Source organism: Microcaecilia unicolor, chromosome 13 (assembly GCF_901765095.1).
Source record: "Microcaecilia unicolor chromosome 13, aMicUni1.1, whole genome shotgun sequence".
Classification (NCBI taxonomy): Eukaryota; Metazoa; Chordata; class Amphibia; order Gymnophiona; family Siphonopidae; genus Microcaecilia; species Microcaecilia unicolor.
In genome coordinates, this window is record NC_044043.1 from 93,733,251 (window position 1) to 93,749,407 (window position 16,157).

Consider the following 16,157-nt stretch of genomic DNA (forward strand, 5'->3'; position numbering starts at 1 on the left):
ATTGGAACTCAAAAACAGTCTGTAAAACAAGCTGGCGGTCTCAGTACATAAGTATTGCCATACTGGGAAAGACCAAAGGCCCATCAAGCCCAGCATCCTGTTTCCAACAGTGGCCAATCCAGGTCACAAGTACCTGGCAAGATCCCAAAAAAGTACAAAACATTCTATACTGCTTATCCCAGAAATAGTGGATTTTCCCCAAGTCCACTTAATAATGGTCTATGGACTTTTCCTTTAGGAAGCCGTCCAAATCTTTTTAAAATTCCGCTAAGCTAACTGCCTTTACCACATTCTCTGGCAACGAATTCCAGAGTTTAATTACACGTTGAGTGAGGAAACAATTTCTCCGATTCGTTTTAAATTTACTACATTGTAGCTTCATCGCATACCCCTAGTCCTAGTATTTTTGGAAAGCGTAAACAGACACTTCACATCTACCCGTTCAACTCCACTCATTATTTTATAGACCTCTATCATATCTCCCCCTCAGCCGCCTTTTCTCCAAGGTGAAGAGCCCTAGACGCTTTAGCCTTTCCTCATAGGGAAGTTGTCCCATCCCCTTAATCATTTTCGTCGCCCTTCTCTGCACCTTTTCTAATTTCACTATATCTTTTTTGAGATGCGGCGACCAGAACTGAACACAGTATTCGAGGTCCAGCACCAGTGTTCACTTGCGGTGCCTGTTGAACTCCTAGCACTCAAATCCTGCTGCACATACTGGTGAGGATTTGTGGATACAACTGTGTATTGTGAAGATTTTTACCATATAAACTTGCTTATAGGTTGCCCCACATTTAATCTAATCTAGTGCTCATTAACCGCCAATTCCTAAAAGGTCCAAGGCAGTGTACAAGATTGAAAAGTACAAAATAAAATAAATGATACAGCTACTACAAATAAAATATCCGTTAAACAGAATTTACAAGTAAATATTCATTAAATAATAAATACGAATTTTCAGGTCTTAATTCCATCGGCAAGGAATTGCAGTAAAAAGCAGCTTGAAAGGAATATGATCATTGATTATTTCTCTTTGAAACTAAATGTTAAGCTGAAGGATAAAGAAGAAAGTCATTATTCTTAAATCTAAATGTTAACTTAGAGAATGAAAAAGTAAATCATGGAGGTAAACAGAAGTCTGACCGTGAAATAATTTATAAATAATCCTAGCTTTTAACAGTAGCCAGTGAGAATCCATTAGCAAAGAAGTGACTTATCATAGTTAGCAACATAGTAGATGACAGCAGAGAAAGACCTGCACGGTCCATCCAGTCTGCCCAACAAGATAAACTCATATGTGCTACTTTATGTGTATACCTGACCTTGATTTTTATCTGCCATTTTCAGGGCACAGACCATAGAAGTCTTGCCCAGCACTAGCCCCGCCTCCCAACCACCAGCCCCGCCTCCCACCACCGGCTCTGCCACCCAATCTCCGCTAAGCTTCTGAGGATCCATTCCTTCTGAAAAGGATTCCTCTGTGTTTATCCCACGCATGTTTGAATTCTGTTACCGTTTTCATCTCCACCATCTCCCAAGGGAGGGCATTCCAAGTTTCCACCACTCTCTCCGTGAAAAAATACTTCCTGACATTTTTCTTGAGTCTGCCCCCCCTCCCCCCCTCGATCTCATTTCATGTCAAAAATCATTTTAGTGGCAGTACCCTGTAATAATTACAATCTAATCAAGTTGTTTCTGAGGAACCCCAACAGACCAAATTGCAGTAATCCAACTGTGAAAGTTTGAAGGACTAAAACTAATAAAGTAAAATGTTTATTATGAAAATAAGAATGGATTAGCCTCAGTTGCCTTAATTTAAAAAATATCTTTTGTGATAAACTGTTAATTTGAGGTTCAAATGAAAAGAGTAGAATCAAACATAATACCCGAAACTTGAGACGTTGGTGCTACAGGAGGAGAATTGGAGTGTTCAAGTGGGATCCCTACTTTCCCCCTTAATTTCAATGCCCATGTGATGACTCGGGTATAGGTTTCCCCATCTATCCCTGGGTCCAGCATTTCCCTTCCCTAGGGTAGCAGAATTTGGGAGGGGGGGGGGGGGGGATGGCATGGAAGGAGAGCATACCAACTCCCAACCTCTTTCCCCTTACTCATCCACACTAATTCCTACATCTCCTCTTTCCCTCCCTGCCCCCTCAGTCTCTCAGACATTAGCAGCAAGCATGCAGTCTCCCCTCCCTTCTCTATGCCACCCCCTTTCAGCCACACCTGTTCCTGGCACTGTAAAGCAGTTTCAGTACCAGTGCAGGGCCTTCCTCTACAGGCCCGTGCTTAGGCATGCCACCAGGTTGTGCCTTCTGCCCAACAGGAAGTGCATCACCAGAGCTCCTGTAATGCACTTCCTGTTGGACAGAGAGCATGGCAGGCCTGTACAGGAAGCCCCTGCACTGGCACTGCTTTACATGCCACAACAGGTGTGGCTGAAAATGATGGCATGGGGGGGGGGGGGGGCAAAATTCCCCAGGCCTGGGCCTCCAAGGGGGGGGGGGGGGGGGACCCAGTGCTGGGGTCAGGCCGCCGGCGCTGCAGTCCCCAGTCTCACCTGCCTGCCTCCACAGCTCTGGGCCCCCTTCATTCAAAGTGGCAGTCGCAGATCGCCTGTCTTCTGGCCTTCCCTCCCTGTGTCCCGCCCTCGCGGAAACTGGAAGTTACATCAGAGGGCGGGACACAGGGAGGGAAGGCCAGAAGAGAGGCGATATGCGACTGCCGTTTTGAATGGAGGCAGACAGGTGAGACCGCAGACTACAGCGGCAGGGGGGGGGGGGGGCCTTGCCTCGGGCCTGGCCTAGTCTCTCGGCGGTCCTGGGGAAGGGAAGGCAGACACCATGCTTGCTGCTGTTACTGGTGGGACTGGGGGAGATGCTGAAAATGACGTGGGTGAGGGTAGAGAAGGCTAGTTGACTCATCTATAGGTCACTCCCCCTCCTCCAACCCCCCCTGACTTTTGATATTAGAAATCATCACAAATGTTGAACCCTATATATGAGGATATACGGTAAATTATTTGCCACTGCACCCGATGTAGACCTTCACCAGCTCTGCTTTTCAAGCACACTGAGATCCCACCTCCACGATTCTGCAAATGCACTCTGATCCCAACTTTTACAATTTCTGTTCTTCAAATGGGTTTATGACCCGAAGGTTTGCCATGTCACCTTGATTATAACCTACAACATATCCCGCTGTTAGTCCTACAAATCGGCTCCTTTTCAGCGTTACGACTGAGGTGCGCAATGCTTTGATGAGTCAGCACTGTCTCAGGATTATCACTGCAGTGAACGAAAATTGTAAACATGTGAAAAAAACAAAACACTTTCATACCGGAAACGGCTCTGCTCCCTCTTGGATCACAAAACCTTCAATGACGTGTGTCAGGATCTGGGGTTTCACTATGGCCTGGGGAGGCTTGTTCTCACCATTCTGAGGGGTGGTGCCAGCGACGGTAGAGGCTGAGTTTCCGTTCCCTGATGTCATGCCGGGACTGTCCAAGTTGCTCTGCACATGAATGCAGTCCTGCCCTGTCTCTGCACGAGAAAGAGAGGAGCAAAATTAAAAGACAAGGAAAAAGAGTTCACATATGTATATATAGAAATGTTTGCAGATACAGTACAAGTGATGCAGAAACCCACCTAATCCTCCCTCACTCACCATCTGGGAACACTTTGTGGCCAAGCTGGACAGCTCCCAAACGGTTCCCAGAAGGCAGAGGACAACTGGGACAGACTCAAGATGCTACGGTCCTATTAACTTTTTTATTGTCATAGGTTATGATGTAAGCCTTGAAGCCTGCAGTGGTGAAACAGCAGACTGGGGGGGGGGGGGGGGGGGGGGGGGGAGCAGTAGTCACTCTAGTAGCTGTGTGAGCGGAGACCCGACTGAAAACCTAATCCTTATACTCATGTCTCAGCTTTTTCATTTTAGCACTGGAGCCCTAGAGGGGTGACATGCTTGATCTGGGGTGGGGGTGGGGGGGAAGGCTACAGCTACTGTCCATAAAGAGCATCATTGTAGGATTATTTACAGCAAGGGTCATTAAATCCAGCCCTTGAGGTTCACAACCCAGCCTGGTTTTCAGGATTTCCATAATGAATATGCATGAAATCTATTCGCATTCACTGCTTCCGCTGCATGTAAATAGATCTCATCCACATTCATTGTGGAAATCCTGAAAACCAGGCTGCACTGTGGACCTCGAGGAATGGATTTGAGGACCCCTGATCTATTGGCTTCGGAGCACATGAGATTCCGGTGCCATCAGAGTAGACCATTATTTTCTGAGGACCAATTTCACTGTAAAAACACCTGACCCCAAAGCTTCTCACTGTTCTCCTAATTCATTTATTTTTATTTATTTTATTGCATTTGTATCCCACATTATCCCACCTCTTTGCAGGCTCAATGTGGCTTACAATACATCATGAATAGTAGGAATACATGAGGAAGTGGACATTTAGTAATGGCAGAAGTGTTTTGGTACATGATCATGATATAACATGGTAGTATCTTAACAAATTCTCTATTCAGTGCTTAACGTCTGGTGCTAAAACGGAAATTAAGCATCAAAACCAAGGAAAATGGCAATTATACACCTGGCTGATAGCACTGCACTTTTAATACGGCTATGAGAAAATGAGGGGGGGGGGGGAGAGGGGTGTGTGGTTCCCATGCATGCACTTGGGGGTCTTTGGTAGCATTCAAGGATCTCTCTCGAAGAGTGGCATCCCAAATTGCAGAGAGAACATCTTTTGGATATGACTGATCAGTCCCTCCATGCATATTGCTTAGCTGAAGACTAGGAAGCAGGGAGTTTAAGGGAAAAAAAAAAAAAAGGTCTTTCATTGCACCTTATCTATATCACTTTGTTCATTTCTGACACATACTTTGCACACCGTTTACAAAATTCACCAAAGAACAAAAACATACTTTCTTCTCTGTTAGTTCTGTGTCTCTCTTGTGATGAGAAACAAAAAAGCAAAAGTAACCCATGTTTGCAACTCATTGTAAAAAGCTAGCGCAACCTCCCGAGTGTCACCGCTGGCTGTCTTGTAATTCCAAGAGAATAGTTTGCCAGTTTTGTATAATGCCTGCACCTGGGCTCACAACCCACCAAGGAGCCGAGATTTCCAGACGGCTTCTTTCAGCAGCACAACAGGGTTCTCTTTCTCCTATACCCCCCCCCCCCCCCCCCCCCGGTCAAACTTGCATCTTCTTACATTAGAAATAAAACAAAAATCAGGGCATGCGGTTATTTTCCAAGGAAACAAGAAGCAGGGGAAAGTAGACTCCACTGTTGAATTTATTGTACCTGTATATTATATGTAAGCCGCATTGAGCCTGCCATGAGTGGGAAAGCGCAGGGTACAAATGTAACAAAAATAAAATAGATACTATTGGAGATTCTACATGGAATGTTGCTACTATTGGAGATTCTACATGGAATGTTGCTATTCCACTAGCAACATTCCACGTAGCAGGCTTCTGTTTCTGTGAGTCTGACGTCCTGCACGTACGTGCAGGACGTCAGACTCACAGAAGCAGAAGCCTGCGCGGCCACATTGGTGATCTGCAAGGGCTGACTTCTACATGGAATGTTGCTAGTGGAATAGCAACATTCCATGTAGAATCTCAAATAGTAGCAACAGTGGAGGAGTGGCCTAGTGGTTAGGGTGGTGGACTTTGGTCCTGAGGAACTGAGTTCGATTCCCACTTCAGGCACAGGCAGCTCCTTGTGACTCTGGGCAAGTCACTTAACCCTCCATTGCCCCATGTAAGCTGCATTGAGCCTGCCATGAGTGGGAAAGCGCAGGGTACAAATGTAACAAAAATAAAATAGATACTATTGGAGATTCTACATGGAATGTTGCTACTATTGGAGATTCTACATGGAATGTTGCTATTCCACTAGCAACATTCCATGTAGAATCTCAAATAGTAGCAACAGTGGAGGAGTGGCCTAGTGGTTAGGGTGGTGGACTTTGGTCCTGAGGAACTGAGTTCGATTCCCACTTCAGGCACAGGCAGCTCCTTGTGACTCTGGGCAAGTCACTTAACCCTCCATTGCCCCATGTAAGCCGCATTGAGCCTGCCATGAGTGGGAAAGCGCGGGATACAAATGTAACAAAAATAAAATAGATACTATTGGAGATTCTACATGGAATGTTGCTACTATTGGAGATTCTACATGGAATGTTGCTACTATTGGAGATTCTACATGGAATGTTGCTATTCCACTAGCAACATTCCATGTAGAATCTCAAATAGTAGCAACAGTGGAGGAGTGGCCTAGTGGTTAGGGTGGTGGACTTTGGTCCTGAGGAACTGAGTTCGATTCCCACTTCAGGCACAGGCAGCTCCTTGTGACTCTGGGCAAGTCACTTAACCCTCCATTGCCCCATGTAAGCCGCATTGAGCCTGCCATGAGTGGGAAAGCGCAGGGTACAAATGTAACAAAAATAAAATAGATACTATTGGAGATTCTACATGGAATGTTGCTACTATTGGAGATTCTACATGGAATGTTGCTATTCCACTAGCAACATTCCATGTAGAATCTCAAATAGTAGCAACAGTGGAGGAGTGGCCTAGTGGTTAGGGTGGTGGACTTTGGTCCTGAGGAACTGAGTTCGATTCCCACTTCAGGCACAGGCAGCTCCTTGTGACTCTGGGCAAGTCACTTAACCCTCCATTGCCCCATGTAAGCTGCATTGAGCCTGCCATGAGTGGGAAAGCGCAGGGTACAAATGTAACAAAAATAAAATAGATACTATTGGAGATTCTACATGGAATGTTGCTACTATTGGAGATTCTACATGGAATGTTGCTATTCCACTAGCAACATTCCATGTAGAATCTCAAATAGTAGCAACAGTGGAGGAGTGGCCTAGTGGTTAGGGTGGTGGACTTTGGTCCTGAGGAACTGAGTTCGATTCCCACTTCAGGCACAGGCAGCTCCTTGTGACTCTGGGCAAGTCACTTAACCCTCCATTGCCCCATGTAAGCCGCATTGAGCCTGCCATGAGTGGGAAAGCGCGGGATACAAATGTAACAAAAATAAAATAGATACTATTGGAGATTCTACATGGAATGTTGCTACTATTGGAGATTCTACATGGAATGTTGCTATTCCACTAGCAACATTCCATGTAGAATCTCAAATAGTAGCAACAGTGGAGGAGTGGCCTAGTGGTTAGGGTGGTGGACTTTGGTCCTGAGGAACTGAGTTCGATTCCCACTTCAGGCACAGGCAGCTCCTTGTGACTCTGGGCAAGTCACTTAACCCTCCATTGCCCCATGTAAGCCGCATTGAGCCTGCCATGAGTGGGAAAGCGCAGGGTACAAATGTAACAAAAATAAAATAGATACTATTGGAGATTCTACATGGAATGTTGCTACTATTTGAGATTCTACATGGAATGTTGCTATTCCACTAGCAACATTCCATGTAGAATCTCAAATAGTAGCAACAGTGGAGGAGTGGCCTAGTGGTTAGGGTGGTGGACTTTGGTCCTGAGGAACTGAGTTCGATTCCCACTTCAGGCACAGGCAGCTCCTTGTGACTCTGGGCAAGTCACTTAACCCTCCATTGCCCCATGTAAGCCGCATTGAGCCTGCCATGAGTGGGAAAGCGCGGGATACAAATGTAACAAAAATAAAATAGATACTATTGGAGATTCTACATGGAATGTTGCTACTATTGAGATTCTACATGGAATGTTGCTATTCCACTAGCAACATTCCATGTAGAAGGCTGCGCAGGCTTCTCTTTCTGTGAGTCTGACGTCCTGCGCGGCCACATTGGTGATCTGCAAGGGCCGACTTCTACATGGAATGTTGCTAGTGGAATAGCAACATTCCATGTAGAATCTCAAATAGTAGCAACAGTGGAGGAGTGGCCTAGTGGTTAGGGTGGTGGACTTTGGTCCTGGGGAACTGAGTTTGATTCCCACTTCAGGCACAGGCAGCTCCTTGTGACTCTGGGCAAGTCACTTAACCCTCCATTGCCCCATGTAAGCCGCATTGAGCCTGCCATGAGTGGGAAAGCGCAGGGTACAAATGTAACAAAAATAAAATAGATACTATTGGAGATTCTACATGGAATGTTGCTATTCCACTAGCAACATTCCATGTAGAAGGCTGCGCAGGCTTCTCTTTCTGTGAGTCTGACGTCCTGCGCGGCCACATTGGTGATCTGCAAGGGCCGACTTCTACATGGAATGTTGCTAGTGGAATAGCAACATTCCATGTAGAATCTCAAATAGTAGCAACAGTGGAGGAGTGGCCTAGTGGTTAGGGTGGTGGACTTTGGTCCTGAGGAACTGAGTTCGATTCCCACTTCAGGCACAGGCAGCTCCTTGTGACTCTGGGCAAGTCACTTAACCCTCCATTGCCCCATGTAAGCCGCATTGAGCCTGCCATGAGTGGGAAAGCGCAGGGTACAAATGTAACAAAAATAAAATAGATACTATTGGAGATTCTACATGGAATGTTGCTACTATTGGAGATTCTACATGGAATGTTGCTATTCCACTAGCAATATTCCATGTAGAATCTCAAATAGTAGCAACAGTGGAGGAGTGGCCTAGTGGTTAGGGTGGTGGACTTTGGTCCTGAGGAACTGAGTTCGATTCCCACTTCAGGCACAGGCAGCTCCTTGTGACTCTGGGCAAGTCACTTAACCCTCCATTGCCCCATGTAAGCTGCATTGAGCCTGCCATGAGTGGGAAAGCGCAGGGTACAAATGTAACAAAAATAAAATAGATACTATTGGAGATTCTACATGGAATGTTGCTACTATTGGAGATTCTACATGGAATGTTGCTATTCCACTAGCAACATTCCATGTAGAATCTCAAATAGTAGCAACAGTGGAGGAGTGGCCTAGTGGTTAGGGTGGTGGACTCTGGTCCTGAGGAACTGAGTTTGATTCCCACTTCAGGCACAGGCAACTCCTTGTGACTCTGGCCAAGTCACTTAACCCTCCATTGCCCCATGTAAGCCGCATTGAGCCTGCCATGAGTGGGAAAGCGCAGGGTACAAATGTAACAAAAATAAAATAGATACTATTGGAGATTCTACATGGAATGTTGCTACTATTGAGATTCTACATGGAATGTTGCTATTCCACTAGCAACATTCCATGTAGAAGGCTGCGCAGGCTTCTCTTTCTGTGAGTCTGACGTCCTGCGCGGCCACATTGGTGATCTGCAAGGGCCGACTTCTACATGGAATGTTGCTAGTGGAATAGCAACATTCCATGTAGAATCTCAAATAGTAGCAACAGTGGAGGAGTGGCCTAGTGGTTAGGGTGGTGGACTTTGGTCCTGAGGAACTGAGTTCGATTCCCACTTCAGGCACAGGCAGCTCCTTGTGACTCTGGGCAAGTCACTTAACCCTCCATTGCCCCATGTAAGCTGCATTGAGCCTGCCATGAGTGGGAAAGCGCAGGGTACAAATGTAACAAAAATAAAATAGATACTATTGGAGATTCTACATGGAATGTTGCTACTATTGGAGATTCTACATGGAATGTTGCTATTCCACTAGCAACATTCCATGTAGAATCTCAAATAGTAGCAACAGTGGAGGAGTGGCCTAGTGGTTAGGGTGGTGGACTTTGGTCCTGAGGAACTGAGTTCGATTCCCACTTCAGGCACAGGCAGCTCCTTGTGACTCTGGGCAAGTCACTTAACCCTCCATTGCCCCATGTGAGCCGCATTGAGCCTGCCATGAGTGGGAAAGCGCAGGGTACAAATGTAACAAAAATAAAATAGATACTATTGGAGATTCTACATGGAATGTTGCTACTATTGGAGATTCTACATGGAATGTTGCTATTCCACTAGCAACATTCCATGTAGAATCTCAAATAGTAGCAACAGTGGAGGAGTGGCCTAGTGGTTAGGGTGGTGGACTTTGGTCCTGAGGAACTGAGTTCGATTCCCACTTCAGGCACAGGCAGCTCCTTGTGACTCTGGGCAAGTCACTTAACCCTCCATTGCCCCATGTAAGCTGCATTGAGCCTGCCATGAGTGGGAAAGCGCAGGGTACAAATGTAACAAAAATAAAATAGATACTATTGGAGATTCTACATGGAATGTTGCTACTATTGGAGATTCTACATGGAATGTTGCTATTCCACTAGCAACATTCCATGTAGAATCTCAAATAGTAGCAACAGTGGAGGAGTGGCCTAGTGGTTAGGGTGGTGGACTTTGGTCCTGAGGAACTGAGTTCGATTCCCACTTCAGGCACAGGCAGCTCCTTGTGACTCTGGGCAAGTCACTTAACCCTCCATTGCCCCATGTAAGCCGCATTGAGCCTGCCATGAGTGGGAAAGCGCGGGATACAAATGTAACAAAAATAAAATAGATACTATTGGAGATTCTACATGGAATGTTGCTACTATTGAGATTCTACATGGAATGTTGCTATTCCACTAGCAACATTCCATGTAGAAGGCTGCGCAGGCTTCTCTTTCTGTGAGTCTGACGTCCTGCGCGGCCACATTGGTGATCTGCAAGGGCCGACTTCTACATGGAATGTTGCTAGTGGAATAGCAACATTCCATGTAGAATCTCAAATAGTAGCAACAGTGGAGGAGTGGCCTAGTGGTTAGGGTGGTGGACTTTGGTCCTGAGGAACTGAGTTCCATTCCCACTTCAGGCACAGGCAGCTCCTTGTGACTCTGGGCAAGTCACTTAACCCTCCATTGCCCCATGTAAGCTGCATTGAGCCTGCCATGAGTGGGAAAGCGCAGGGTACAAATGTAACAAAAATAAAATAGATACTATTGGAGATTCTACATGGAATGTTGCTACTATTGGAGATTCTACATGGAATGTTGCTATTCCACTAGCAACATTCCATGTAGAATCTCAAATAGTAGCAACAGTGGAGGAGTGGCCTAGTGGTTAGGGTGGTGGACTTTGGTCCTGAGGAACTGAGTTCCATTCCCACTTCAGGCACAGGCAGCTCCTTGTGACTCTGGCCAAGTCACTTAACCCTCCATTGCCCCATGTAAGCCGCATTGAGCCTGCCATGAGTGGGAAAGCGCAGGGTACAAATGTAACAAAAATAAAATAGATACTATTGGAGATTCTACATGGAATGTTGCTATTCCACTAGCAACATTCCATGTAGAAGGCTGCGCAGGCTTCTCTTTCTGTGAGTCTGACGTCCTGCGCGGCCACATTGGTGATCTGCAAGGGCCGACTTCTACATGGAATGTTGCTAGTGGAATAGCAACATTCCATGTAGAATCTCAAATAGTAGCAACAGTGGAGGAGTGGCCTAGTGGTTAGGGTGGTGGACTTTGGTCCTGAGGAACTGAGTTCGATTCCCACTTCAGGCACAGGCAGCTCCTTGTGACTCTGGGCAAGTCACTTAACCCTCCATTGCCCCATGTAAGCCGCATTGAGCCTGCCATGAGTGGGAAAGCGCAGGGTACAAATGTAACAAAAATAAAATAGATACTATTGGAGATTCTACATGGAATGTTGCTACTATTGGAGATTCTACATGGAATGTTGCTATTCCACTAGCAACATTCCATGTAGAATCTCAAATAGTAGCAACAGTGGAGGAGTGGCCTAGTGGTTAGGGTGGTGGACTTTGGTCCTGAGGAACTGAGTTCGATTCCCACTTCAGGCACAGGCAGCTCCTTGTGACTCTGGGCAAGTCACTTAACCCTCCATTGCCCCATGTAAGCCGCATTGAGCCTGCCATGAGTGGGAAAGCGCAGGGTACAAATGTAACAAAAATAAAATAGATACTATTGGAGATTCTACATGGAATGTTGCTACTATTTGAGATTCTACATGGAATGTTGCTATTCCACTAGCAACATTCCATGTAGAATCTCAAATAGTAGCAACAGTGGAGGAGTGGCCTAGTGGTTAGGGTGGTGGACTTTGGTCCTGAGGAACTGAGTTCCATTCCCACTTCAGGCACAGGCAGCTCCTTGTGACTCTGGCCAAGTCACTTAACCCTCCATTGCCCCATGTAAGCCGCATTGAGCCTGCCATGAGTGGGAAAGCGCAGGGTACAAATGTAACAAAAATAAAATAGATACTATTGGAGATTCTACATGGAATGTTGCTACTATTGAGATTCTACATGGAATGTTGCTATTCCACTAGCAACATTCCATGTAGAAGGCTGCGCAGGCTTCTCTTTCTGTGAGTCTGACGTCCTGCGCGGCCACATTGGTGATCTGCAAGGGCCGACTTCTACATGGAATGTTGCTAGTGGAATAGCAACATTCCATGTAGAATCTCAAATAGTAGCAACAGTGGAGGAGTGGCCTAGTGGTTAGGGTGGTGGACTTTGGTCCTGAGGAACTGAGTTCGATTCCCACTTCAGGCACAGGCAGCTCCTTGTGACTCTGGGCAAGTCACTTAACCCTCCATTGCCCCATGTAAGCTGCATTGAGCCTGCCATGAGTGGGAAAGCGCAGGGTACAAATGTAACAAAAATAAAATAGATACTATTGGAGATTCTACATGGAATGTTGCTACTATTGGAGATTCTACATGGAATGTTGCTATTCCACTAGCAACATTCCATGTAGAAGGCTGCGCAGGCTTCTGTTTCTGTGAGTCTGACGTCCTGCACTTACGTCAGACTCACAGAAGCAGAAGCCTGCATGGCCACATTGGTGATCTGCAAGGGCCGACTTCTACATGGAATGTTGCTAGTGGAATAGCAACATTCCATGTAGAATCTCAAATAGTAGCAACAGTGGAGGAGTGGCCTAGTGGTTAGGGTGGTGGACTTTGGTCCTGAGGAACTGAGTTCGATTCCCACTTCAGGCACAGGCAGCTCCTTGTGACTCTGGGCAAGTCACTTAACCCTCCATTGCCCCATGTAAGCCGCATTGAGGCTGCCATGAGTGGGAAAGCGCAGGGTACAAATGTAACAAAAATAAAATAGATACTATTGGAGATTCTACATGGAATGTTGCTATTCCACTAGCAACATTCCATGTAGAAGGCTGCGCAGGCTTCTCTTTCTGTGAGTCTGACGTCCTGCGCGGCCACATTGGTGATCTGCAAGGGCCGACTTCTACATGGAATGTTGCTAGTGGAATAGCAACATTCCATGTAGAATCTCAAATAGTAGCAACAGTGGAGGAGTGGCCTAGTGGTTAGGGTGGTGGACTTTGGTCCTGAGGAACTGAGTTCGATTCCCACTTCAGGCACAGGCAGCTCCTTGTGACTCTGGGCAAGTCACTTAACCCTCCATTGCCCCATGTAAGCCGCATTGAGCCTGCCATGAGTGGGAAAGCGCGGGGTACAAATGTAACAAAAATAAAATAGATACTATTGGAGATTCTACATGGAATGTTGCTACTATTGAGATTCTACATGGAATGTTGCTATTCCACTAGCAACATTCCATGTAGAAGGCTGCGCAGGCTTCTCTTTCTGTGAGTCTGACGTCCTGCGCGGCCACATTGGTGATCTGCAAGGGCCGACTTCTACATGGAATGTTGCTAGTGGAATAGCAACATTCCATGTAGAATCTCAAATAGTAGCAACAGTGGAGGAGTGGCCTAGTGGTTAGGGTGGTGGACTTTGGTCCTGGGGAACTGAGTTTGATTCCCACTTCAGGCACAGGCAGCTCCTTGTGACTCTGGGCAAGTCACTTAACCCTCCATTGCCCCATGTAAGCCGCATTGAGCCTGCCATGAGTGGGAAAGCGCAGGGTACAAATGTAACAAAAATAAAATAGATACTATTGGAGATTCTACATGGAATGTTGCTATTCCACTAGCAACATTCCATGTAGAAGGCTGCGCAGGCTTCTCTTTCTGTGAGTCTGACGTCCTGCGCGGCCACATTGGTGATCTGCAAGGGCCGACTTCTACATGGAATGTTGCTAGTGGAATAGCAACATTCCATGTAGAATCTCAAATAGTAGCAACAGTGGAGGAGTGGCCTAGTGGTTAGGGTGGTGGACTTTGGTCCTGAGGAACTGAGTTCGATTCCCACTTCAGGCACAGGCAGCTCCTTGTGACTCTGGGCAAGTCACTTAACCCTCCATTGCCCCATGTAAGCCGCATTGAGGCTGCCATGAGTGGGAAAGCGCGGGGTACAAATGTAACAAAAATAAAATAGATACTATTGGAGATTCTACATGGAATGTTGCTATTCCACTAGCAACATTCCATGTAGAAGGCTGCGCAGGCTTCTCTTTCTGTGAGTCTGACGTCCTGCGCGGCCACATTGGTGATCTGCAAGGGCCGACTTCTACATGGAATGTTGCTAGTGGAATAGCAACATTCCATGTAGAATCTCAAATAGTAGCAACAGTGGAGGAGTGGCCTAGTGGTTAGGGTGGTGGACTTTGGTCCTGAGGAACTGAGTTCGATTCCCACTTCAGGCACAGGCAGCTCCTTGTGACTCTGGGCAAGTCACTTAACCCTCCATTGCCCCATGTAAGCCGCATTGAGCCTGCCATGAGTGGGAAAGCGCGGGGTACAAATGTAACAAAAATAAAATAGATACTATTGGAGATTCTACATGGAATGTTGCTACTATTGAGATTCTACATGGAATGTTGCTATTCCACTAGCAACATTCCATGTAGAAGGCTGCGCAGGCTTCTCTTTCTGTGAGTCTGACGTCCTGCGCGGCCACATTGGTGATCTGCAAGGGCCGACTTCTACATGGAATGTTGCTAGTGGAATAGCAACATTCCATGTAGAATCTCAAATAGTAGCAACAGTGGAGGAGTGGCCTAGTGGTTAGGGTGGTGGACTTTGGTCCTGGGGAACTGAGTTTGATTCCCACTTCAGGCACAGGCAGCTCCTTGTGACTCTGGGCAAGTCACTTAACCCTCCATTGCCCCATGTAAGCCGCATTGAGCCTGCCATGAGTGGGAAAGCGCGGGGTACAAATGTAACAAAAATAAAATAGATACTATTGGAGATTCTACATGGAATGTTGCTACTATTGGAGATTCTACATGGAATGTTGCTACTATTGAGATTCTACATGGAATGTTGCTATTCCACTAGCAACATTCCATGTAGAAGGCTGCGCAGGCTTCTCTTTCTGTGAGTCTGACGTCCTGCGCGGCCACATTGGTGATCTGCAAGGGCCGACTTCTACATGGAATGTTGCTAGTGGAATAGCAACATTCCATGTAGAATCTCAAATAGTAGCAACAGTGGAGGAGTGGCCTAGTGGTTAGGGTGGTGGACTTTGGTCCTGGGGAACTGAGTTTGATTCCCACTTCAGGCACAGGCAGCTCCTTGTGACTCTGGGCAAGTCACTTAACCCTCCATTGCCCCATGTAAGCCGCATTGAGCCTGCCATGAGTGGGAAAGCGCGGGGTACAAATGTAACAAAAATAAAATAGATACTATTGGAGATTCTACATGGAATGTTGCTACTATTCGAGATTCTACATGGAATGTTGCTACTCTTTAAGATTGTACATGGAATGTTGCTATTATTGGAGATTCTACATGGAATGTTGCTATTCCACTAGCAACATTCCATGTAGAAGGCTGCGCAGGCTTCTGTTTCTGTGAGTCGGACGTCAGATTCACAGAAGCAGAAGCCTGCGCGGCCACATTGGTGATCTGCAAGGGCCGGTGATGGACTTTGGTCCTGAGGAACTGAGTTTGATTCCCACTTCAGGCACAGGCAGCTCCTTGTGACTCTGGGCAAGTCACTTAACCCTCCATTGCCCCATGTAAGCCGCATTGAGCCTGCCATGAGTGGGAAAGCGCAGGGTACAAATGTAACAAAAATAAAATAAAAAATAACCTTTCGATATCTAATACAAGCAATGGTCCTAGGCCATGCAGATTATTGCAAAGAACAACTCATAAAAAAACTCCAGACCGCCCAAAACACAGCAGCCAAGCTGATATTCAACAGAACACACTTCGAAAGTGCCAAACCTCTTCGAGAAAAGTTGCACTGGCTCCCAATCAAAGAACGGATCGCCTTCAAAATCTGCACCTTAGTCCACAAAAATCATATACAGCGTAGTCCAAGGATACATGACAGACCTTATAGACTTACCAATAAGAAACAAAGTCAGATCATCAAGATCCTACCTAAACCTACACTACCCAAATTGCAAAGGACTGAAATACAAAACAAGTTACGCAGCCGGCTTCT

At 46.3% G+C, this 16,157-nt stretch overlaps 1 protein-coding gene across 3 annotated transcripts in view; it reads right to left on the reverse strand.

Annotated features, from left to right (window-relative positions):
* PHC2 (polyhomeotic homolog 2) overlaps positions 1-16,157 on the reverse strand; it is a 292,890-nt gene that overhangs the window by 23,403 nt on the left and 253,330 nt on the right. For all 3 annotated transcript variants that reach the window (XM_030185734.1, XM_030185731.1, XM_030185733.1), the window contains one exon: positions 3,343-3,545. In XM_030185734.1, coding sequence (XP_030041594.1) covers positions 3,343-3,545 — 203 coding nt within the window. The remainder of the gene's footprint in view (positions 1-3,342; positions 3,546-16,157) is intronic.